The sequence below is a fragment of the Myotis yumanensis genome, unplaced genomic scaffold, assembly GCF_028538775.1.
Source record: "Myotis yumanensis isolate MYYU_CA2020_CCGP unplaced genomic scaffold, mMyoYum1.0.hap1 SCAF_13, whole genome shotgun sequence".
Lineage (NCBI taxonomy): Eukaryota > Metazoa > Chordata > Mammalia > Chiroptera > Vespertilionidae > Myotis > Myotis yumanensis.
The window spans coordinates 21,781,399-21,806,762 of record NW_027223764.1 but is presented as its reverse complement, the minus strand read 5'-3'; the positions used below and the strand labels follow the sequence as shown (position 1 = coordinate 21,806,762).

Sequence of the window (25,364 nt, the reverse complement as noted above, 5' to 3'; positions counted from 1 at the left end):
GAACACAGAACAACATGGATGGATCTGAAAACATTGTTTGTTTTTAATATGTGTTTATTGATTTCAGAGAGACAGGGAGAAGGGGAGAGGGAGAGAGAGATAGAAACATCAATGTGAGAGGAACACCAATCAGCTGTGTCCTGCACATCCCCTACTGGGGATCGAGTCTGCAACCCAGGCATGTGCCCTGACTGGTCATTGAACTGGTGACCTCTTGGTGCATGGTCGACGCTCAATCCACTGAGCCACACTAGCCTGGCTGAAAACATAGTTTTGAGTGAAATAAGTGATCAGCAGAATGAGAAATATAACAATGCCATTTATGTAAACTCCAAACAGCCACATACAATGTATTATAACAGCCATGTGAATTCTAGAAACTCCATGTATTGCAATGATTGTCTACGAAAGGAAGAGAATGCAAGCAAGTTGGGAGATTAAAAGAAATAAAAAGTAAAGACAAGAGGGGCCTTGACACATAAACAAACAAACAAATAAATAAAATGGGAAAATGATGCTTCCCTACCTTTCTCATAAGATCTGAGGAGATTATACATAGCATAGGAAAGCAAACATTAATTTCCTGTTTCTGTTATGATCTCCACATTGGACAACGAGGCAGAAATTTCCCATCAGTCTTCAGCAGGAAGAACATCACCAGGGAAGGGCCCAGGAACCTTGCCCTGGCTTCAGAGCCTGCTGGTGAGATGACATCAGAGCTCTTCTGAAGGAGGGGTAGACTCTCCTCACTGCTGGAGACACCACCTTCAGACACAGCTGGGGCAGCAGCAGCCGCCTTCCCATGGACTCACTGCAAATGGCCCACTTGGTCCCTCGGAAGAAGAGACCCAGGCAGATGGGTGCCTCGATGGCTTCTCCTCCTCAGGACATCAAGTTCCGAGATTTGGTCCTCTTCATTTTGGAGAAGAAAATGGGAACCACCCGCAGAGCCTTCCTCATGGAGCTGGCTCGAAGGAAAGGATTCAGGGTGGAGAATGAGCTCAGGTAGGACACCACTGATTTCATTTGTGAGTCAGTTTTGTGAAAAGCTCCTTTGAAACCCAAGAACCCCGTGCTTCCTCCCATGTAGGGATGAGGTGATGAAACCAAGGAACAGATCTGAGCCAATTAGGGGAAGTAAGATGAGTGGTGACTGAACAGAATTATATTGAAAATAATTAGCACCCAAAAATAAGGTACAATTTTTTTTTTTGCCTTTGACTTTTATGAGATGAGGTATCTAAGGACAATAAACAGAAACCTAGTTGAAAAATCAAGGCTGAAGCCACTCAATTTCATTCTTGACCAGTTTGAACAAAACACCACCGAGTTCAATCAAAAAATTTCAGCTACTTTGAGGCAAAAAGAATGCTTTGGCTGCCTGGCTCTTGAGCTAAACATCTGGCTGTGCTGAGGTGACCAGTGTCTGTGACAGGCTAGGATGAGTGACTATAGCTGGCTCAGGTAGGCATCCCAATGTGGCCTTGATCTTACTTTTCCAACGAACGGTGTGAGTGGGGTTTGCAGAGAGAAGGATCTTCATTAAAGATTCAGGGACAACTCTGAAGCTGAGGGTGATAGGAACGCTCAAGAGAACCGAGACAAGAAGGCAATTGAAGTAACCATTGGCCTACTTGACTGGCTCACTCACAAACCCAGTCACATCCCAGCAATTAGCCTTATTGCTTTCCTCACTGTTATGTAAGCTCTTCACTGATCTCAAATAGATGGAAGAGAAAACAAACAATCCAGAAATAAATGGTATTAGAACCTTGACATAAATAGTTCCAAACAGAACCACCAGGGGCCTTGCAGTGAATAAAGAATGATGATTAATACAACAGGCTGGCTTTGATGGTCAAAGGAATAGACTGACCGATTTTTTTTTTTCCTTCAGGAAAAACGATAAGAATTCTATGTGAAAATAGATTTGCATTTACAAAATAGTCTTTGATGTTTAAAAATAAAACAGGCAAGCCTTTCGTGCTGAAGAAATGTCAGCTTCAAATTGCTTGAGAGACATATGTAAAAAGTTGATAATCAGATGTGGTAATTTTCACGAGACCCATTATTCATCTGAAAACACCATGTCACAGAAACATTTTATTTTTTATCAAAGTGCCTCATGCAGAAATTCCTGAGTCTTCCATGGCTTCTCTCCCGACTGGTTTCTCTTTATATGGGCTCCTTTGTCCCTCTCTGACTCTTTTTTCTCTTTAACCCCTATCTCATTTGTGATGTTAACCCAAAATATTGGGTTGGGAGGAGGGGAAAGATGACATAGGCAAAGAGGCAGAGAGGGGGCAATATTTTCAAAAGAAATTGGAAAAAAAAGAACCACTCAGAAATTAAAAGCCTTAGCAAATACGGAACCGCTTTTTTGTGGTAAAGAAATTTGGCGAGGGCCGGGCAGGGAGGTGAGAGCCAGATGGTCAAGGTAGCACTTACATAGATAGCTCTCTGTTGAATGGTCCATACTTCCAGCAGCAGCTGGCTAGTGAAGTCACAGGCACAGCTATAAACCATACCTGTTGGCAGAGGCAGGTACTTGGGCAGATTACGGAGGCAAGTTTCTTCTGGCAAGAGAGCTCTAGAGGCAGCGCTGTGCCCAGATGCCAAGCCCAGCTGCTCGGGCGACAGAGGAAACTGGTGCATGGTGAGCAAACTGCTGCTGTGTGTGCGATGGTGGCAGAGTTCCCAGGCTGGCAGCCCAGCAGACACATTAAATACAAATGTGTTCTATGGCACAACAATAAACCACAGGAAGTAGAAGTCCTAGCTCGCAAACGGAATTTCTGTACTGAGACACGCACACGCTCACTGGAAAGGACAATAGACATCATTGCAGGGGGAAAGCTCTAGATAAGAAATCTAGAGACCTCAAATTCTGGCCCTGACGCTTCCCAGCCACGTCATGTGAGGTGAGATGCCCTCTCTGCTCTCTGACCTTGGTTTCCAGATAAATGGTTTAGTCTGATGTCACCACCCGAGGTGATGCTGGATGCCAATGCGCTTTGATAAATTAAAAGTTATGCAACTATAAAGTGTGATTGTTTTCTTGTTAGGTAGCTGGATCCATTGACCTTTACAGCAAAACCCTAAGGAGAGGGTTCTTTCTCCACAATATGAACTAGGTCAAGTCATATAAACAAGTAGAACAAAGACAGGAAGGAAATCAAAATGTTATAAGTGCTTATTTGGGGGCGGGGAGGGAGTAGTAGTGAGAAATTATGGCTGCTTTTACTCTCCATTTTCCAAATTGTTTACAATATGCATCTATTTTAAAAATGAAAATAAAAGCTGATTTTGATGCTTCTCAATAGTGAAGGCTGGCTATGCCTGTTCTTTCTAGTAAATAAGATTCTGAGAAGGAGGAGCTAAAGGGGAGAAGGGATGTTCTGAAAATAGGAAACAACCTTCATAGTTCCTAGCACATTCTTTGGCTTCCAGGAGGATTAAATTTGAGGGAAAATCTGATTCTTCCTTTACCTGGGCCTGAGCACAGCTTAGAAATGGCGCACCTGCATGCCCTGAACTGTCTGGAGCTGTTATATTCCCCAGCACATGTGCACATACCCTTCCATGTTGAAGAAGGAAGAGCTATGGCTGGAAAGATGGCTCTTCAGGGTTGTGTCACTGGCAGTTTAACACTTGCTGGGTTCCACTGTTCAAGCGGTAGAAGTCCAGCAGATGACACTTTCGTCCTGCCTCCATAACTTGTCTACAAGGCTACCTTTGGAAGGCATTGTCTTCAGTAAAAGCAAGGCATACCATCGTGGCATCACAAGTAAAGGGTTCTGTTCATACCCACACTGCACAATATGTGTGTGGTCCTGGACATGCAAACTAGAAGACATGAGTCCTGCTAGCAAGGAGTTTATGACGAGACAGGGGAGTCGGGATTGTAGCTTAGTTATCGTCTAGAATTAAGAGATCATAATATAGTTTCCAAGTATGTATTAGTATCCTTCTCCTTCTCCTCCTCCTCCTTCTCTTTCTCCTTCTCCTTCTTCTCCTCCTCCTCCTCCTCCTCCTCCTCCCCTTCTTCTTCTTCTTCTTCTTCTTCTTCTTCTTCTTCTTCTTCTTCTTCTTCTTCTTCTTCTTCCTCTCCTTCTCCTTCTCCTTCTCCTTCTCCTTCTCCTTCTCCTTCTCCTTCTCCTTCTCCTCCTCCTCCTCCTCCTCCTCCTCCTCCTCCTCCTCCTCCTCCTCCTCCTCCTCTTCTTCTTCTTCTTCTTCTTCTTCTTCTTCTTCTTCTTCTTCTTCTTCTTCTTCTCCTTCTCCTTCTCCTTCTCCTTCTCCTTCTCCTTCTCCTTCTCCTTCTCCTTCTCCTTCTCCTTCTTCTTCTTCTTTTTTTTCTTCTTCTTCTTCTTCCATTTTCCTTCCCTGATTCCTTCACTTTCCATTCATTTCAGTGACCAGAGAGTCAGCTCTTAGAAAGGCAAACATTCAGAATTGAACTCCCAATTTCATTCTCCATGGGAAGCAAAGGCTCTAACTTACACTGATGCCTCCTGTCATAATGATTCAAGAAATGTGTTTCTCCTCTGAATAAGCGCCAAGTAGCAAATCCAGGTGGCCGGCCACATGGACCAACTCCCCTAGTGCCCCTCAGTGCCTTTCCCTTAACACACCCCAATCTTTAAAAGGTCTCCTGCCTCATTTCTTTGAAGTTGAACTGCCCTCATGCTGGACCCTCTTCCCTATTGCAGTAGTTATCCTATATCATAAAAGGCTAATATGCAAATTGACCGAACAGCAGAATGACTGGTTGCTATGATGTGCACTGACCACCAGGGGGTAGACGCTCAACACAGGAGCTGCTCCCTGGTGGTCAGTGCACTCCCACAAGGGGAGCGCCGCTCAGCCAGAAGCTGGGGCTCACGGCTGGCGAGCACAGCAGCAGTGGAGGGAGCCTCTCCCACCTCCGCGGTAGCACTAAGGATGTCCGACTGATGGCTTAGGCCCACCTCCCCACTCCACCCCCCAGGGAGCCTGCCTAAACCATCAGTTGGACATCCCCCAAGGGCTCGTGGATTGCAAGAGGATGCAGGCTGGGCTGAGGGACCCTTTCCCCCCACCCCCCACCCCCACCCCCCGAGTGCATGAATTTCATGCACCGGGCCTCTAGTTACTAAATAAAATCTATCCTTGCAGCTCTCACTAGTGTCCGGCTTTGTTTATCTTTAACAGTGACCTATCACTTCAAATTTGTGGTGTCTGAAACAAAAACATTCAAGGTCATTGCCAAATAAACTGAACACCAGATGAAAAAGATGCTACCAGCTCTAGAAAATATGATGTTGAACTAGTCCATCTCTAGGCCCCTTCCAGGCCCAGTGTCCAAACACATTTTTCTTTATATTTTTTTCTTACTTCCCCCCTAACCTTGAACCTCTCCTCCCTACGCCCCTCTATGTCTAAGACCTACGACCCCTGGAAGCCCTCTTAGAGGAGAGAACTTCCTCCCTGGAGCATGGGCGATCCATGACCTCCCACTGGCTTTGCTCCTCATCTCATCCAGTTACCCTTCCTCGACTCCAAGGGCAAGGGCGTCACCAGGGCCATCATACACACCTCACTCTGACCTCTGACAATTTTCTTAGACATGGCAGGCTTCAGGAAATACTTGCTCAAAAGAATGATTTATCTGGTGAATATGGAACCAGCCAGAGGAACTTGTGATTTCCAAGATTAATTTTTGTAATTAAATTTTTTTTCTACAATGCACCAGTATTACTTTTGTAAGCAGCGAATTGATACTTTATTTTTATAAATTCAGGAGCATGCTATGTAAACTCTAGTCCAGCTCTGGTCCAAATTGCTTTGTATTTCAAAATTTGTGGAATTTAAATTAATGAAAATGCTCACCATACCATTTCAGATGGGCCAGAAAGTCAAGGCAAGACCCTCTCAGTTTTAAGCCTATCAGGGCTGGAAATAGAAGCCTGTCTTTACTGCTTCGATTTTCCTGTTTCAGGGATTCGGGAGCAGATCAGTTGCCAAGTGGAATTGGCTGTTTTTAAACTGTAAACAGCTCAGCTTAACTGTAAATTACTATTTAAAGGCATTGCTTAAAAAAACCCAAGTCCTATATCAGATGGGAAGGATCAGGAATGACCTTTCCAGGGAAAGAAAACCGTTTTAAAGACAAAGATAAAAGCAGGTGACCGCCCATGAAAACTGGGGATGTCAGATTGGGTGTCTGTCTCCAGGCAAAAGGGATGCTGCCTCTTTCTTCATGGAGAGTTTTTCTAATTATACTGAGAGGCAGGACCAACTAGAAAAAGAATGACAGTAAGAGCCAGGATACAGATACCAGAGAAAAAAAATTCAGAACTAAGATTTGTGAGTTAATTCCACAACTCAGGCCTTTCCAGACATCTGAGGGCCACATTGGGGCTCTCATATCTCTTACCACATGTGTTTTTACACTCGTAATGGGTTTCCTTTCATTGTTCCTAAACTGAATTGTTAAACATACTTTAGCGTTGTCCTAAGGCAGTGATGGCAAACCTCTGACACAGCCGTGGGCAAACTACCACCCGCGGGCCGGATCCGGCCCGTTTGAAATGAATAAAACTAAAAAAAAAAAAAAAGACCGTACCCTTTTATGTAATGATGTTTACTTTGAATTTATATTAGTTCACACAAACACTCCATCCATGCTTTTGTTCCGGCCCTCCGGTCCAGTTTAAGAACCCATTGTGGCCCTCGAGTCAAAAAGTTTGCCCACCCCTGCGTCTGACACCTCTGACACGTGAACTCATTTTTTTGGTTGATTTTTCTTTGTTAAATGGCATTTAAATATATAAAATAAATATCAGAAATATAAGTCTTTGTTTTACTATGGTTGCAAATATCAAAAAATTTCTATATGTGACACGGCACCCGAGTTAAGTTAGGGTTTTTCAAAATGCTGGCACTCCGAGCTCAAAAGGTTCGCCATCACTGTTAAGGTATAATATAAAAACTATGAAACCCATTAAACCGTGCCTGGTAGGTATAACTTTAAAATGTAGACATGAATAAACACATATGCCTTCTAAATGTTCAGGTGTGCCTGCTAAAATTACCTGATGTACCTGCAGAGAAACGCGTGCTGTGTTGGGAAGCTTTGCTGTAATTGAGCACAACATCCAGTTAAAAGAAGATCTTCCTTTACAGATGTGTTTCTCAAAGTGGAGTTCTTGGGCTGGGGTGGGGGGTGGGGTAAAACATGGGCGCTCCCATGAAGAGGCAGGGGCTGTTCCCCTTTCCTTGCATCTGGGAGGGCTTGTGACTGCTTCGACCAATAGAGTGACATGATGTCACTTTGGAGGCAGAGTCATAAAAGGCCCTGTGGCTTCTACTACTCCTGGATCCCAGAACCTCCTGCAAGGAGTTTGAGTGCCCCTGAGAGAGGCCACTCAAAGGTGTCAGGTTGACATCTGGAACATCGCTCCATGGGGACCACCCCAAACAGAAGGATCACCAGCCAAGCTGCCTGAATTCCTGACCCACAGAATTGCAGATATAATGAAATCATTACCTTTGTTAAGCCATTACATTTTGGGACAGTTGGTACGTAGCAATAGATAACCAGGACTGACTAACTACATCAGAATCATGGAGGGAGTTTGTAAAAAATGCATGTTCCTGGGCCCTAGGTAAGATTTACTGAATCGGAATCTCTGGTAATAGGGCCCGGCATCTGAATTTTCACCCAGTTTTCTGGGTGTCTTGGATAAACACTAGAGTTTAAGAAACATTCCTGCCCTGACCGGTGTGGCTCAGTTGATTGGATGTCATCCCATGCACTGAAAAGTCACCGGTTCGTTCCTGGTCAGGGCACATGCCCAGGTTTCAAGTTCCATCCTGGTAGGGCAGTGGTTCTCAACCTTCTGGCCCTTTAAATACAGTTCCTCATGTTGTGGTGACCCCCAACCATAAAATTATTTTTGTTGCTACTTCATAACTGTAATGTTGCTACTGTTATGAATCGTAATGTAAATATCTGATATGCAGGATGGTCTTAGGTGACCCCTGTGAAAGGGTCATTCGACCACCAAAGGGGTCATGACCCACAGGTTGAGAACCGCTGTGGTAGGGGGTATGCAGATTGATGGTTTGCTCTCACATCGATGTTTCTCTCTCTCACCTGCTCCCCTCGCGTCTCTCTCTAAAAATCAATAAAAAAAACTTTAAAAAAAGAGAAATATTCCTTTGGAGCCATTGATGAATCAATTCATTTATTCATTCTACCCATGGTCTACCTATTGACCATTACTATGAATTTGGCCATGTGCTGGGCATCAGGCCTGGTTATAACCCAGACTGTAGCCAGGCAGATCATAACGGGCACCGAGGAGCACGTTTCAGTTCAGCACTAGTTGCAGAAGAGCCTGCGCATTTGCCCTGCGGGGAGCTGAGGGACAAATTCCATCTCATAACGGCTTTGGTTGGCTCAGGGCCTCCCAAACCTAGTCCAGCACATTAGTTAGTCATGGCTAAGAGACTGGGTGCATTTAAGGAACTGAATCCACTGATATTTCAGGAGCAGCCATCTCGGCAGTGCCTTGGGGTCTTTGGGAAGTTGGGGACCGCCTTGTGAGGCTGCCTGCCACCTTTTATTGTGAGAAGAAAGCCCAGGGCAAGGCAGATACACCTCAGCCCCACCCCAGGTCTTTCTGTCCTTGAAAATGACATTCATGTATATTTTCCCTCCTAAGGAGAAAAATGATGATAGGTGGTTCATGACAGAAAATACATTAAAATACCCAAACAAAACCTCACCCAGGGCTCTAACCACAGAGTAGTAGAACGTTAAGAGACTGCTTGAGTCATGCACACCTGGGTTTGAATTCTGGCTTCATGTAGCCTCCGTGAGCCTCGGTTTTCTCATCTAAAATTATACTGCCCACCACCTAAGACTCTTGGGGGGATCAAGTAAGCATATACTGTTGGACCTTTGTATCCACTGGTTCTCCATCCACAGATTCAACCAACGTAGATGGAAAATAACTTCAAAATTCCTGGAAGTTGATCCCTTAACAATACAGTATACTAACTATTCACATAGCACTTACATTGTATAGGTGCTATAGGTAATCTAAAGTTGGTTTAAAATACATGAGAGGGTGTGCATAGGTTATATGCAAATACTATCCCGTTTAATGTAAGGGACTAGAGCATCCAAGGATTTTGGTATCCATGGGGGTCTTGGAACCAATCCTCTGTGGATACCGAGGGACAACTGTATACTAGTACATGTGAGTATGTGGTTATTATTTTTTCTAATATTCTGGAGTACTTCTCTCTCGCCTTTATCTTCTGTATATGCCTGTATGTTATTTTGTCACCCTTTCCCCGACTTTTCCAGGCATCTGATGTCTCTGCTAGAGCAGGGCTGTGTCCTCAGTGAGGAGACAGTGGTGGTGGAGCAGGAGTGGAAAGAGAGGATGGTGAGGGGCATGGATTTGGAAGATGAGCCCCAGGGCTCCTCCGTCCCGGGTTGAGGCAAAGCCCAGGGCTCAGAGAGCCTGGCAGGCTCCCTGTGGCTTCTCCATGTTGGTGTGTAACTATGGCAACTGTCCTTTCAGGCTTTCTGGGACAATTCTATTTGTCTCGCAGTCTTATTGTAGTTCATATGATATTGGACATAAAACACCAAAATATGAGTTCTATGTGGCAGCAGCAGGGACAGTGGGCTAATGGCATTACCTAGGAAGTGTTATTATATCTCTATTGCTGTCCTTTGGCGGGGATGCTCTGAGGGCCTTGAGGAGAGAGGAGAGCTTCTGATTCTGGAAGTCCCCACAGCTGGTGATTTGTCTTGCCTTCTGCAGTGATTCTGTCACCCACATTGTGGCAGAAAACAACTCAGGTTCCGATGTCCTGGAGTGGCTTCAGGTGCAGAAGGTAAGAGCCAGCTCACAGCCAGAACTCCTCGACGTCTCCTGGCTGATAGAATGTATGAGCGCAGGAAAGCCAGTGGCGACGACAGGACAACACCAGCTCGTCGTAAGTGTCCTGGTTGTGATTTCCACTGTCCGTGGCTTGATGGTTGGGAGCATGGGCTACAGAATCAGCAGACTTGGGTTCTCTGCTCTCACCCCGTGTGACCTTGGGCAAGTCACTTAGCTTTTCTGGGCTTCAGTTTGCTCCCCTATAGTAGGGGATAGCAATAGCACCCACTTCAAAGGATGGGTCTGAGGATTAGAATAACATACATGCAAAACACTAACACAAAGCCTGACCTTACTAAATGGTAGCCATTTTTATGAAGAGGTACACACACAAATTCAAAATATTGAAGCCTTGATGTTCTGGAGCTAGAGAAGTCGAGGGTTTCTATTTTTTTCTTACTATGGCCATTCATAAAGCAAAAGATTAAGAAAGTTAAGCTCTCAATTCAAAATCCTTCACCATCATGCTAGAACCCTCACGAAGAAGGTTTGTTTCCTTTTCATAGAAAAGGAAAATGGGACACAGACACCAGGGGGGTGAGGGCATGAGTGGGGGGATGGGGGGGTAATGGGAGGAGATAAGGACACATATGTAATACCTTAATCAATAAAGAAAAAAAATTATTAAAAAAAAAGAAAAGGAAAATGGTATTTCACTGATGGTCCTTTTTCATGTTTTTTTTTTCCTGATTGGAAAAATAATGCATGTTAATTATAACAAATTCAAATAGTAGAGATTTGTATAATATAAAATTTGACTCTCCTAAAATTTTATCCTCTTTCCAGAGATAATTGCCATCAAACTGCTTCCAATTTTTTCTTCATGCACGTCTATGATTATTACTCTTTTTTTAAAAAAATATATTTTATTGACTTTTTTACAGAGAGGAAGGGAGAGGGACAGAGAGTTAGAAACATCGATGAGAGAGAAACATCGATCAGCTGCCTCCTGCACACCCCCTACTGGGGATGTGCCCACAACCAAGGTACATGCCCTTGACCGGAATCGAACCTGGGACCCTTCAGTCTGCAGGCCAACGCTCTCTATCCAGGGAGCCAAACCGGTTAGGGCAATAATTATTACTCTTGATTGTCATTAAACATGAATGCTCATGCAATTGTTTAGGTGAGAAGAGACTATTCGGGTGGCCCCAACCCAGAGCCCCAGGAGACTCCACCACTTGCTGGAAGAAAGATCTCTCCATACGCGTGTCAGAGAAGAACCACTTTAAACAACCGTAACCACATATTCACGGTAACCGGGCTTCACAGCACCCAGGGCCGATGAGGCCTGCAGGTCCTTCCCATGAGTCTACAAATTGTGAATTCTTCTGAAAAGCTAGGAAAGTTTTTCCCACACTCACCACCACCCCCTCCCCCACCCACACACACACCCTAATCTCTGGTTTTCTTTCTATCAAGAATGGACCTACTTCTATCACGGAAATGGACAAATCTATTTAGATTATACTCTTTAAAGATGGTAGATTACTATTTATTAAGAGTCATCCTTATTGGGCACCACACTTGTCAAAGGCAAATATTCTGAAAAAGCAAATACGGTGATTAGTCCAAAACAAAGTAAGAGCAAATTACATAGAAATAGCAATACTGCACTAACAGCCTGTGCTGGGAAACCGAAAGCGCTTCTCGCTTCTCTGATGTTAACTAGCTCGGGGAGGTCAATTCCTCTCTCTGAGCCCCAGTTTCTTCTCCATTCAATTAGAAAGTAGCTAGATTATCTCTAAAGCCCCATCCAGCCCTGAAGTTTGGCAATTGCGGTTCAAATGAGCCTAACAAGCCCACAACTGCTTGTCCTCCAGCGTCGAGTCAGTTGTCAGGTGGGTAAGGCATGCAGCACTACGGTGAATAGAAGACTTCTGTGCGAGGAGGACCAGGAAATGGGCACCATGTGCACGATGCCACACAGCTGCAGCTGCTTCCTCCTCCGCCAGAAGTGCAAACATACTCCACCTCAGATGACCCCGGCCCGGAGCCTGTGCCACCTGTGGTTACACCCGTCATGCGGCCAGCCTGTGTCAAGTGCTGACTGTGCTTTATATACAAGCCAAGAGATGGGGATACCCAGAGATCAAGGCAGAATCCTGGCCTCAGGCCGGTGGGAAAGTCAGCAAGCAAAGAAGGAAGGATCAGTAACTCCAAGTAATGGCTGGTAGGATGCCGTGAGCATGAGAGCATGCTTCAGTTAAATCATTTCTGAATGTCTAATGGCAGTGAACTCAAACTTTCCTTCCACAACACTCTGAGGCCTGTCTTCTTATCAAACAGGAGAGGGGTGCAAAGGTACTGAAGACCCAATCCCGACCTTGAGGGAAAAGGGCAGGCAGGGTTCCGATACTTGGAGGAGAGCAAGAGACATTTGCAGGTGACCATGGGGCTGGGAAACAAGACCGTGTTTTACTCCTCTGGTTTTGTTCTTCAGGATGCCTTTGAGATCCTGGCTGAAAACTGTGAGTTTAGAGAAAACGAAGGCTCCTGTCTGGCATTCATGAGAGCGGCTTCTGTACTTAAGTCGCTGCCATTCACCATCATCAGTATGAAGGACACAGAAGGAATTCCCTGCTTGGGGGACAAAGTGAAGAGTATCATAGAGGTAAGGGTGAAATGTGATTTGTCACACCTCTAACAGGTAAGTAGGTAGGCAGGGAGAGAGAGAGAGAGAGAGAGAGAGAGAGAGAGAGAGAAAATATTTTCCTATCAACTATGTAGATATATTCATGACTTATTTACTTTCTCTAGATATATTAGATAGATGATAGATGATAGATAGATAGATAGATAGATAGATAGATAGATAGATAGAATCTATAACCAATAATATGACAGCTGGAGCTATGTGGGGCCAGCTAAGTGAAAAAAAGGACTCTCCTGTATTATTAACTAGAGGCCTGGTGCACGAAAAATCGTGCAGGGGGGGGGGGGTCCCTCAGCCCAGCCTACCCCCTCTCACAGTCCAGGAGCCCTCAGGGGATGTCCTACTGATAGCTTAGGCCCACTCCCCACTGTGGGAGGTGACTGGGCTGATCAGGGGAAGGCGCTGCCCTCATCACCCTGCTGCTGCCGCCACTGCCAGCGTGCCCTCAGCCCTCGCAGCCACTGTGGCTTTGTTCAGAAGACGTCCGGTCTATCTGGTATAATTAGCATGTTACCCTTTTATTAGTACAGATCACAGTGAAAGACTCAAGTGACTTCAAAGCTCAATAGCAGGGGATGGTCTGACTTCAGACACAGGCTGGGTGAAGGGCCTCAGTTCCATCAGGGGATGTCACCCTCTACGATGGTGATGGGTGTAACGGGCAGTGGAGTTGATTCTGCATCTCTGTATAAGTTTTAGATAGAGAGCCAAGGGTGGGTGCCTATTTATTTAAAGATGTGAAAGGATTCCCAGCAAGGCAGGTCGGTCACCCAGGACTATGTTTCAGTATAGTCTAGTGCAAGGTCAATTATTCAAGATAAATAACCCTAACTCTATCTAGAGGAGGGTGGTGGCTCTGAGCCAGACATCATAAAGGCTTGAACTTCGTGTTGGCTTTCAATGGGTCCGAACCTAATCCACTCAGATAAAAAAAATCTTTGTTTCAGCAAGTTTGTATCCATTGAAAAGAAAATTATCACAAATATGTAGACACCTTTGGTAGGTGAATATTCTGGTTAGGTGTTCCATAGATTTGGACCCGAATCATTCTGTACCTTTGTTCCTGAGGATTGTAAAGTGACACTTGGAAATATATGACCTGGGATTTTCAAGATTATAGGGAAATAGTCTTGTTTTCTTTGGATAAGCTAGGGGAACATCCTCCACACAACGGGTGTGCATTTTATGAAAAGTCAAGCGATTTCAGCATCTTAGACTGTGATTGTCCAACATCACTAATTTAAAATATTTTCCAAATGTCTATGCAGGAAATTATTGAAGATGGGGAAAGTTCTGAAGTTAAAGCTGTGTTAAATGATGAGCGATATCAGTCCTTCAAAGTAAGTGATTTTACACATATTTGCAAAAAGTGATTTTTCAGTTAATCCTATTACTCATTCTAGGTGGTTGTATGAGTCAGCCTGGGCTGCCCTAACAAGATGCCATGGCCTGGGTGGCTTAACTAACGAATATTTCTTTTCTCACAGTTCTGAGGCTGGAATTCTGAGATCAGAATGCCAGCATGGTTGGGTTCTGGTTAGGACTCTCTTCCTGGCTTGCAGGTGGCTTCCTTCTCAGTGTGCCCTCACATGAGATAGAGAGAGAACAAGCTCTCTGGTGTCTCTTCTTATAAGGGCACCAATCCCATCACTATGGCTCTACCCTCATGACCTCACCTAAAGCTAATCACCTCCCAAAGGCCCCATCTCCAAATACCATCACACTGGAGGGTAGGACTTCAGCATATGAATATATATACTAGAGGCCCAATGCACGAAATTCGTGCAAGAGTAGGCCTCGATCCCGAGGCCGCAGTCCCGGCTTGCAGTCCCGGCTTCATCCGGAAGGTCATCTGGAAGGATACCCAGTCTAATTAGCATATTACGCTATTATTATTATAGATTTTTTGGGGGCGGGAGCTGCAATTCAGTCCATACCAATGGTCTAGGAAGCAGATGCCTAAATAAGTATAGGTGCTGGAGCTTATTGCCACGCTAGGATGAGATACAAATTACCTCACCCTCCAGGAGTCTGTCACTCATGGGCACAAATACCACAGGGACACGACAACCATGGGACGGAACAAACCTGCTCTTAAAGAGCAAACCTGTGTTGACCAGCTCCTTCCTGCATCCTTGTCTACTTTGGAGCAGCTTTATTACCTCCCAATGCTCCTCACCTTGGAATTGAGAGACTTCTGCCGATCCCTTCAGTTCAGCAGGGATGCACAGGCCCAAAATGTGGTGGTGGTTGTGGGCAGGAGCCCGGGCTTGGAGGGCAGACAGACTCGGTTTCAGCCCGGGCTCTGCCACTTACCAGCTGTGTGATGGTGGAGAATTTATACAACCTGCATGCGCATCCCTCTTTAAAGTGTGAGGATAAATCTGCAGAGCATGAGTGTGTGAGGGGCCCTTGGCAAAGGGAAATGCCGACAGGGATAGCTGTTGTCACAGGTGGACCGCGCAGGCCATGCCATGATCCAATTACTGGGGAACCCTATGCAGATGCAAGAACCTGCCTCCTCGTGTCTACTTCATTTATCAGGAGAGGACTCCCCCGAAACAAAAATTTCTCTAAAAAATTACTATCACCCACTTACTTGTCATAATGAGGAGAAACTGGGTCAGAGATTTGCTTACACTTTTTCTTAATCCCTTGACCTTGGAAAGTATCATTCGTTGTTATGACTATTTTAGAACTGAAGGCCTGCTTCTCCTTCCCTTTCAGCTCTTTACTTCTGTATTCGGGGTGGGACTGAAGACATCTGAGAAATGGTTCAGGATGGGTTTCAGGACCCTGAGTAAAATAAGGTCGGACAAAACCCTGAAGTTCACACGAATGCAGAAAGCAGGTAAACCATGTCTCCTGAAAACCTCCCGTCGTTACCATGGGCTGGGCAGGTGGAGGTAGAGCTCTAAGTCAGCTGCATCTCAACTCTAATCCCCATGAGCTGAGGTGCTTTTGTGGCCTCTTTTCCTGCTGCGGTTAAAAGCAAAGACTTTTGGAATCAGACAGCCCTGGATCCAAATCCAGGCTCCAGCAATCTCCAGCTGTGTGATCTTACAGAAGTGTTAAAGTCTCTGAGCTTAAGTTACTTCGTCTATAAAAGGGAGGTAACATTGGTACGTAAGTGGGAAGTAAATCAGATAATGCAGGCAAAGTCCTTAGTGTTGTGCCTGGCACAGAGCAAATACGCCCTTCATGTAATGATTGTCATTCCTTTATGTCCAGATGTCAAACCAGGTTGCTCTGTTGATCTGCTTCTTACTAAACTGTCCCTTCTACCCTTTGGGTCCTGGTTGGGTAAGAGGTATCGGTGAGGGTTGACACGGAGGATTAACAAGCAAAGGATATTTGAACAAACTAGAGTTGTTGTCTGCCACAAATTAGATCTGTTTTAGAAACTGTAGAACACCAGGACATAGAATGGAAATGGTGGAAATCCAGACGTAGGGTTGATCTGGTTGACCCAACCAGACTGGTTAATCTGGGAAGAGAAGACTGTGCTGACACAGGCATCCTGAAAGCCTGGTGGGCGTCCTGGAGGCTGGAAGTGTCTTGGTCACTTCCATTTAGGGAAGGTCCTGCTAAACCTTTTTTAAATGAAGAAATTCCAATGCATGGTCAAAAAAAAAAATAATTGTACATGTTTTAAATGTTTACTTTTAACATAGAAATACAATTTAATTGGGATTTGAAAGGGCATCATATCCACAATTGTGGACCCTGTGGCTTCTGAGTTACACAGAATGATGAAGTTGCCAACATTTTAAAGATTTAAAAGTAAGGGGATCTTCTACAAGATGAGACTAGGAATAAAAAAAAACAACAGCTATCTTATGGTAAAGTGTTGAAAAGAAGCAAGCAATGGGAAAGAAAACAAATCAAATCTTGGTGGTTCACATCAACATAGCTATACAAAACTCCTGCTCATCTCTCATCAAGTTGCTAACCTCAGAGATATTGCTGATATGCTTTATAAGATGCCACATAGGAAATAAAAGAGTCTAGGTGCAGTGGTTCTCAACCTTCTGGCCCTTTAAATACATTCCTCATGTTGTGACCCAACCATAAAATTATTTTCATTGCTACTTCATAACTGTAATGTTGCTACTGTTATGAATCGTAATGTAAATATCTGATATGCAGGATGGTCTTAGGCGACCCTTGTGAAAGGGTCGTTCGACCACCAAAGGGGCCGCGACCCACAGGTTGAGAACCGCTGGTCTAGGCCCTAGAGTCTAGGGCAGTGATGGAGAACCTTTTGAGCTCGGCGTGTCAGCATTTTGAAAAACCCTAACTTAACTTTAGTGCCGTGTCACATAGAGAAATTTTTTGATATTTGCAACCATAGTAAAACAAAGGCTTATATTTTTGATATTTATTTTATATATTTAAATGCCATTTAACAAAGAAAAATCAACCAAGAAAATGAGTTCATATGTCACCCCTGACACTCGTGTCATAGGTTCGCCATCACTGGTCTAGGGGAAGACAAGACCCAGTATTTAATTCTGGGCTCTGGGTTCGATTCTGGTCAAGGGCACGTGCCCAGGTTTCCAGCTCTATCCCCAGTAGAGGGCGTGCAGGAGGCAGCTGATCAATTATTTTCTCTCATCATTGATGTTTCTATCTCTCTCCCTCCCCCTTCCTCTCTGAAATCAATAAAAATATATATATTTGGCCTTGAACAATCACTGTCTGAAATATAACATTGCTCAGTGTATTGTTCCTTGTAATAAGCTAACCTCCCCAACCATACCAAAAGGAAAAGCAAGAAAGCCAATAAAGTTGCTTTCCCAGGTGTCAACAAATTATTATAGTCTCTCCAAGCTCATTCCTGATATCTGCACATGTCCTTAAAAAAATTGTTGTCAATCATGACTTTCGGTGTGTGTACATCCTGAATGCACACAGGAATTTTATGGATACCAAGTGAGTTGCAGTTTGAATATCAGCCATGATGAAATATTTTGTATAAAAAGTCTAATGGAACATTGCTTTTTATTTTTTCACATTAATAAATTATGTATTTAATTTTATTAAGTTGATTTTTATTGCGGTAAGAGCACTTAACAGGAGATCTACCCTCTTAGTAATTTTTCTGCCTTGGTATCATAACTTACTTATCCATTTCCATTGTGTGCTAATTAGCTTGACTGTGGTAATTATCAAAACATCACATTGGAAACCTTAAATATATACACAGATTTTTATTTGTCAATTATACTTCAATAAAACTGGGGGGAGCGGGGAGAATTCCTGAAACAGACTTTGCAATCAAGAATTGGGCTGCCCCTGGAGGTATCAAAGCCTCCCACTGTTAGAGAGACGTAAGCAGAGTTGGAAGGTCTCCCGCTTGGACCTAGATAAGAGAACAGAGCCTTGTATTGAAGGATAATTCATTGTCCCTCAGGATCTGTAAGTCTCCCCCGCACCTCTGCTCACCTCTCCTCCAATGCTTCATCTCACATCTTGGAGGTAAGGCTTCCCTCTCCGTTACTCATCCGCCTCACAGCCCCCTTATGGGTCTGTGGGAATAATCAAGTCATTACAACAACTCTTCATCCGAACAGTCCTGTCTGAGCTTTCATTTCTTCATGGTGGTCAGACAAAGAAGCAACAAGCCAACCACCAAAGACGCTTTGCACGTTAGATGCACACCTACCCTCTTCCTACTCTTGACTTTAACTTTATTTCATCTATCACCTTCCAACCCTGAACCTTCCTACCCCAAACCTTTATGCATTGTCTTCTTTAATAATAGGGTGTGGCTTACTGATGAAGGGGGCTGGTTCTTCAATAGGAAGTCGGATTTGAACCTCTTGGTTTCCACAGGGATACGCAAGACTGTTTCTTTCTTAGGAAATTGTGGGCCTCTCAGTTAGAAAGCAAAGAGCCATTGTTACCATGAAAAATTCACAGCCGAGAGGACAAATAACATGCCGGTAGCCACGTTAGCTGTACGTGGAGCAGAACCCCTTCCCTTGGAGGGCTGGTCATTTCACACGAGACGTGTCACTCTCTCCATTGACCTGTCCAATGGCCTCTCAGGATTCCTCTATTATGAAGACCTGGTCAGCTGTGTGACCAAGGCCGAAGCAGAGGCTGTGGGCGTGCTGGTTAAAGAGGCCGTCTGGGCATTTCTCCCGGATGCCTTCGTCACCGTGACAGGAGGGTTCCGGAGGTAAATAACGAGGGCTGCTTTGGCTTCCCCTGCTCTAACGCCGTCAGTGGCTCCCTAGGCTTCTGAACCTGGCGCGAAAGATCTCTGGTGCTGTGGCCCCAGCCTCTCTCTGCAGCCTCGTTTCCCACACCTCGTGTTCCACCCCAGCAACCCCAAATGGCTCGTCATTCTCTGCACACACAGGGCTGTTTCTTTCCTCTGGGACTTTGCTCAGCTGGGTCTTCTGTTTGTCCTGGCTTTCCTCAAGTCACCTGACTGATGTCTTCTCATCCTTTAAGATTCAATTCAAATGCCACCCCCTCCAGAAAGCCTTCCCTGAATCCTTCCTCCCTATGCTGGGCGAGGCACCCCTTCTCAGTGCTTCCTGGAGAGCTGCCAACTAGTTTGTTTGTTTTCGTGCTTTTCCCACTAAGATTTTAGAACTTAGTGCTTGGCGAGAACCAGTGCATGGTGCCTGGCACAAAGTAGGCATTCAAAAATATTGGTTGAGCCAATGAATGAATGAATGAATGAACTCTCCACAGAGGTGTGTGCAGGAAAAAGCCTCCATTTTCAGAAAGAGATTCCTTCCCCCTCACACCCTCCCCCGACTCTCTCTTTGGCTATCTTACATGGTGCTGCTGGCCATCCTGGCAAGCTGAGCCCTTAATCTATGTCATAATCCTAAGAGCCCCATTTTATATTAAGCAAATATAGTTCTTAGTTTACTGTTACCATGCTTGTCTGTATGTATGGGGTGGGGGGTGCAGGGGGGTGCACTGCACGTGTGAGTGTGCAGAAGAAATAATCTTCCTTGTCATTTTTACCCACACATACATGATCATATACATGTATGATTTTTTAAATTTTTTGTGTCATAAATTTATCTTGCAAGGCGTGGGGTGGTGTAACCCAGGATATTTTGTTTAAACAAATGTCAGGACCATTTTGTGTTGCAAACCTTAAGCATAAGGCATAAAAACAAAGACTGTTAAAGACTGAGAGCTAAAAATCTAACTTCCATTTTCTACTGGTTATTTTTAATCAGGGGTAAGAAGATTGGGCATGACGTAGATTTTTTAATTACCAGCCCAGGATCAACAGAGGAAGAAGAACAACAGCTTTTACCTAAAGTGATAAACTTATGGGAAAGGAAGGTAAGAAGAAAGGTCAAAAGTAGACGTTTGGGCACCCAAGCATCGCGTTAATGCCATTGCATTTTGCACACTATCTCACAATCTATAATGACTATTCGATTCTCAATTATTTGTAACAGCTGGTACAATGCCGCATGCCATGCCCTGAGAGGTACCGCATACACACCGCCTGTGTTTTCTTTGTTCATGGTCGGTTGGCTCTTAAAGGGGACGGCGAGTTGCTGAGCACTGGCCTGCGATCAGAAATGGGGGGTAGATTCTCTGGCAGCTCTGCTGTGAACGGCCTTGGCTGGGCCTCTCCAACTGCCAAATTCCCCGCTGCAGAGGGAGGATAATACACCCGCCCTGGCTTCCTCTCTGGGCGTGGCCCGGTGGGCTCACAGCGCCGGACAAAACACACCCACCTTCTGCTGGAATCCGCAAGGCGTCCATTAAGAACATCCATTAGCAGCCTGGTATAAGCCCAGCTGGTGTGGTTGAGCTGGACCCTTGAACCAGGAGATCACTGGTTCCTGATCAGGCTGCAGGCTCCACCCCTAGTAGCGGGCATACATGTTCCTATTCTCTCTCCCTAAAAAAATCAATAGGAACTTTTTTTTAAGAACCTGGTGCCACCCAGCCAGCATGGCTCAGTGGTTGAGCATCCACCTATGAACCAGGTCACGGTTTGATTCCCAGTCAGGGCACATGCCCAGTAGGGGGTGTGGAGGAGGCAGCCGATGGATGTCCCTCTCACACTGATGTTCCTCTCTCTCTCTCCCTCTCCTCTTCTCTCTGAAAACAATACAAAAATGAAAATTAAAAGATAATAAATAAAAATATTAAAAGAGCCTGGTGTAAAACCGGGGACCCTGTCCAACGGGGACTCTTCCTGATTTATGTCTTTCCATTTGTTTGCAGGGATTACTTTTATACTATGACCTTGTAGAGTCAACATTTGAAAAGTTCAAGTTGCCTAGCAGGAAGGTGGATGCTTTAGATCACTTCCAAAAATGCTTCCTGATTTTAAAATTGCACCATCAGAGAGTAGACGGTGGCAAGTCCAGCCAGCAGGAAGGAAAAACCTGGAAGGCCATCCGTGTGGACCTGGTCATGTGCCCCTACGAGCGCCGGGCCTTCGCTCTGCTGGGCTGGACCGGCTCCCGGGTAAGCACTGCCTGGGTCCTCGGGACCGTGGCCGAGAGCAGGGACAGTGGCTGTGGGGGCGGGGTGACAGGAAGGGTCAGTGCCCAGGAAGCTCTACACCCGGCATTCCACCTGCACGTGGTCAAGCGAGACAGATGGATTTGGAGGTTATTCTCAAAGTGTGGTCTCTCAACCGGCAGCATCAGCCTTACCTGGGAACGGGTGAGACATGAAAATTCTCCGCCCCACCCAGACCTACTGAATCCGAAACTCTGGGGATGGAGCCCAGCAATTCGTAGTTGAAAAAGCTCCCCAGGTGATTCCAATGCAGGTGAAGTGTGAGAGCCACTGAGGCAGACAGCAGCATGGTGGCTAAGAGCACAGGCTTGGCCTCCCCAGACCCGGTCACACGACTCTGCACTGCCCCCTAGCAGCTGGGCGATGTAGGACAGGCTCCCGATGTCCTGTAAGTCTTAGTTTTCCCATCAGGAAAGTGAGGGCGATGACCTCAGCTACCTCCCTGGCTCACAGGATTCGGTGAGATGAAGCTGGCAAAGCCCTCGGCACACCCCGGGCACCTGGTCAGGCTGGCCAGGCGGCAGCTCTCCGCTCCAGGCATTTTATAGTCACAGAGATGGAGCCCCTGATTGGAGGCTCGTTAGCACGTGCTCCACACTCTGAACTCAGTCCTCCTCCCCCTTGCCCGCCCCTCTCCCCCCCGCCCCCCCCCCCCCCCCCACACACACACACACTGTTTCACCCGTGTCCCAAAGCAGCTGGCTGTTCCTCAGAGAAACGAGTCCTTGGAGGTTTTTATATGGAAGATGAATGACATGACATGACACAAATGAATTGCCCTCAACCTTGAGTTAAATGTCAGGTGTCTGTGCTTTGGGGCTGGAATTATTCCAAAGACCCAGAACACACCTGCCACATAATAGATGATCAACAAATATTTGTTAAGTAAACATTAATACTCTCCAAATGACAGCCATCATCATAATCCCTAACAGTGTGTGGGAAAATGCTCCTGACATTTCAGCACAGAAGTCCAGGAACCTCTCACCACCCAGAGCTGGGGAGTCAGGGCAGCCTCTCAGCGACCCCATTATCCCCTCATCTCCAGACTTCCCCTCAGTGTGAGCAGCCACTATTCTAAGCGTGGGAGACAGCAGGAGAGTGACCCAGGGCTGGGAGGAGGCTCTGTGCTGACCAGCAGCTACAGCACCCAGAATCTGCTTCAACCCACTTTCCCCACAATCCTGGCTTCCCCTCTGCTGCATTATAAAGGCTTCCTGCTTGGAAAGTCTGTCTTCTCACACACCCAAGTGGTGGGCTAGCAGAGCAGTTCCCAGCTTCAACCTGCTTTCCTGTAATAAAAAAGCATGCTTCGCCACTAGAGGGCGCAATTATCCCTACTTTCACCCGATTCCCACAGGAAAGAACAGTATTTCTAGATTTATGCTTCTCAGAAAAATTAATTTCAATGAAAATGTCATTGATTGTCCTCCTATTCCAAGTCGTTCCTGTCCGCTAGTTTAGGCTTCAGGTTTTGCTCCCTGTGACTTCAGAGTCCACCCCTGATCATAGGAGATGCTGCTCTGGGGCAGGTGGCTCAGACCATCAGCTTTACAGAATCTCATATGAGAGGATGTTAGAACCAGAGGGGACCTTCCTCATGCACTTCTTCCACCATCCTGTTTGAGCAAGCAAGATTCAGAGAGGCTGGGTGACTTGTCAAGAGATGTACAGCCAGACAGGGACAAAATCCAGGCTGGAACCTGGGTCTCCTAATTCCTCCTTCCCTTTTGGAAATCTAATAGTCCAAATTAAAAAACAAAAACAACAGTCCCCCCAAATTACTTAGCCAGCATTTACTCTGAACCAGATATTATTCTGTACACAATCCTCACAATATCCATTTGTTCATTCAGCAAACATTTGCCGTACATCGATGTACCAGGCATATTTGACGAGGAATATGGTTAAGAACAAAAGAAATTGAGTTCCTGTTTCCACAGAGCTTACATTCTAGTGCGAACACGTGAGCACAGCGCTCTGTCATAGCAGAGCTTTGGGCTGGGGGAGAAAATCGCTTTGAGAATGTTTAGCAGAGTTTAATTCCATTTCATGGAACGTTTAGTGTTGAGATAGATATTTCATTCTAGGGATATAGATGCCTCTAAATGCATGATACTGAAGACAGTCTAGACTTGATAGTAACTTATTTTATTTATCTCTTGTCCAGCAATTTGAGAGAGACCTCCGGCGCTATGCCACACACGAGCGGAAGATGATGCTGGATAACCATGCTCTGTACGACAAGACCAAGGTAGAGCTGATTCCCTGAGATGGGCGACTTTGACCCTTCTCCCAAAGGCTGGCTCCCTGAGCACTTTTCCTGAACTGATTTGAGTGTCCAGTTTCCGTTTCCTTTGCCCAGAGTGTCCCGCTCCCACAGACCATAGCTGAGGGCAGCTGGGAAGATCCTAATGGGAGCACAGCCTCCCACCTGGCCCAGAATGCACCTCAGGGGCCCTGGGCTCAAAGATGATGAGCTCATGGGTTCCCCAGAACCAGTCCAGCAGTGAGTATTCATTGAGTTTAGTATATCCTTGGTGTTTGTGACGAGTAACTCCAAAGAAAACCAAAGATCACAAATACCACTCAAGCACTCCTCAAATGCAGTGGGCAGTAGCATTGTGAGTGACCCCTTAGGTCCTTAATGAGAGTCGACTGCAAGAAGGGAAGCGTCAGAGCTGCCCTGAGAGGTTGCCGAGTGGTCAGTTAGGCTCACTCAGCAGCCACGTTACTCATTTGGCATGCTAGCCTGGCAATGTCACAATTCAAACTCACGCAGCAGCAAAATGATAAATTACTATACCAGTTATAAAGAGTTAAAAAAAATGTCCAACTGTTAGTCCACAAGTGCTGAGGTCTACTGTTCGTACAGTGGTCAAGGACACTAAACTAAGCTCTGAGAGGAAAGGAGACATAAAATAACTGAAAGTAATCGTGTTTGCCCTCTAGTTTATAGTCTAAATAAGGTGTGTTTAGTTAGAGCTTTCTTCGTTGCAAGTGTCAGGAACCCAACCTAAAACCGCCTGGGCACAAAAGAGGAATTTGGCTTAAATACTGCAGCATCCGGGTGATATTGACTTCAGGTGTGGCTGCATCCAGGCGCTCACACAGGTTTCCCTCAGTGCTGGTTTCATTCTTAGGCAGGGTTTTCCCATGAGTCCCATCCTTCCAGCTTAGCCACCCCAACAGAGAAGAGCCTCTTACCTAGTAGTTCCAGCAAGAGCCTGAGCTGATGCTCCTCGGCCAGGCCTGGGCCCCGTGCCCATCCTGAATCCGTTACGGTGGCTCTGATTGGCCAGACTTGGATTGTGTGTCCCTTTTTGGAGGTGAGCTCAGCCCCACCCGATCTTCATGGACTGAGAGTGGGGGGCGGGGCGTTCCCAGAGAAAAATCAAGGTGCTCTTGTCAGAAGAGAGGGCCACGGATGCTGGCAGGATGTTGAGCGTGTGCGTGGAGGCAGATTCACGTAACCCTATTTAGGAACACTTGCAAATTGACATATAATAAATAGTTCAACATAATCGAGTGTCTCCTATGTACCCAACACTATGGGATGGAGGAGAAGTGGTGTTTCGTCTTAAAGAGAACAAGAGTGGAAGCCTGGTGGGGGTAAGGGCAGGTGTGGAGGGCCAGGAGGAGAACACAACACATAGGAGTACCCAATTCTTGTCACTCCTCGTTACCTATAGCAACAGTACTGAGTTCCAGCTGCACATTAGAATTACCCAGAAGTTTTAAATAGATTGATTGCAAGAACTCTTCTGACATTCTGATTTCATTAGACTGAGCTCAAGTTTCAATATTTTTTTTTAAAACGTCTTCAGGTGGTTTCAATGAACAACTGTGGTTAAGAACCACAGGAAAAATACCAAGTGCCTTTAACTGAATATATGAGGCTGTCATATTTTACCTTAATTTGTTAAGTGCCATGTTTTGTCCTGGGAAAATATAAAAATTATAGAATTCAGTTAAAACGACTTTTAATGCTCTGAAGCAGGGGATTCTGTTTTTTTGGCAATAATTCATTTTGTCAAGATAGTTTTACAAGTAACACTTGCTCTGTGTTAGCACTGTGATGCTGAACAAACATATCTGAATGCCCATATTTCTTGTTATGCTTTCAGAGGATATTTCTCGAAGCAGAAAGTGAAGAAGACATTTTTGCACACCTGGGACTGGATTACATTGATCCATGGGAAAGAAATGCCTAGAAAATTTTGTTGACATTTTAAAAA

General features: G+C 45.4%; 1 protein-coding gene across 1 annotated transcript; it reads left to right on the top strand.

Moving 5' to 3' along the window:
• Positions 1-802: 802 nt before the first annotated feature.
• Positions 803-25,340, top strand: DNTT (DNA nucleotidylexotransferase). The gene is made up of 11 exons (XM_070431864.1): positions 803-1,005; positions 9,825-9,999; positions 11,071-11,199; positions 12,388-12,558; positions 13,869-13,940; positions 15,328-15,451; positions 18,655-18,787; positions 19,815-19,923; positions 20,824-21,069; positions 23,297-23,380; positions 25,254-25,340. Exons 1-11 carry the CDS (start codon positions 803-805, stop codon positions 25,338-25,340), a joined length of 1,533 nt encoding a protein of 510 aa, XP_070287965.1.
• Positions 25,341-25,364: the final 24 nt, after the last annotated feature.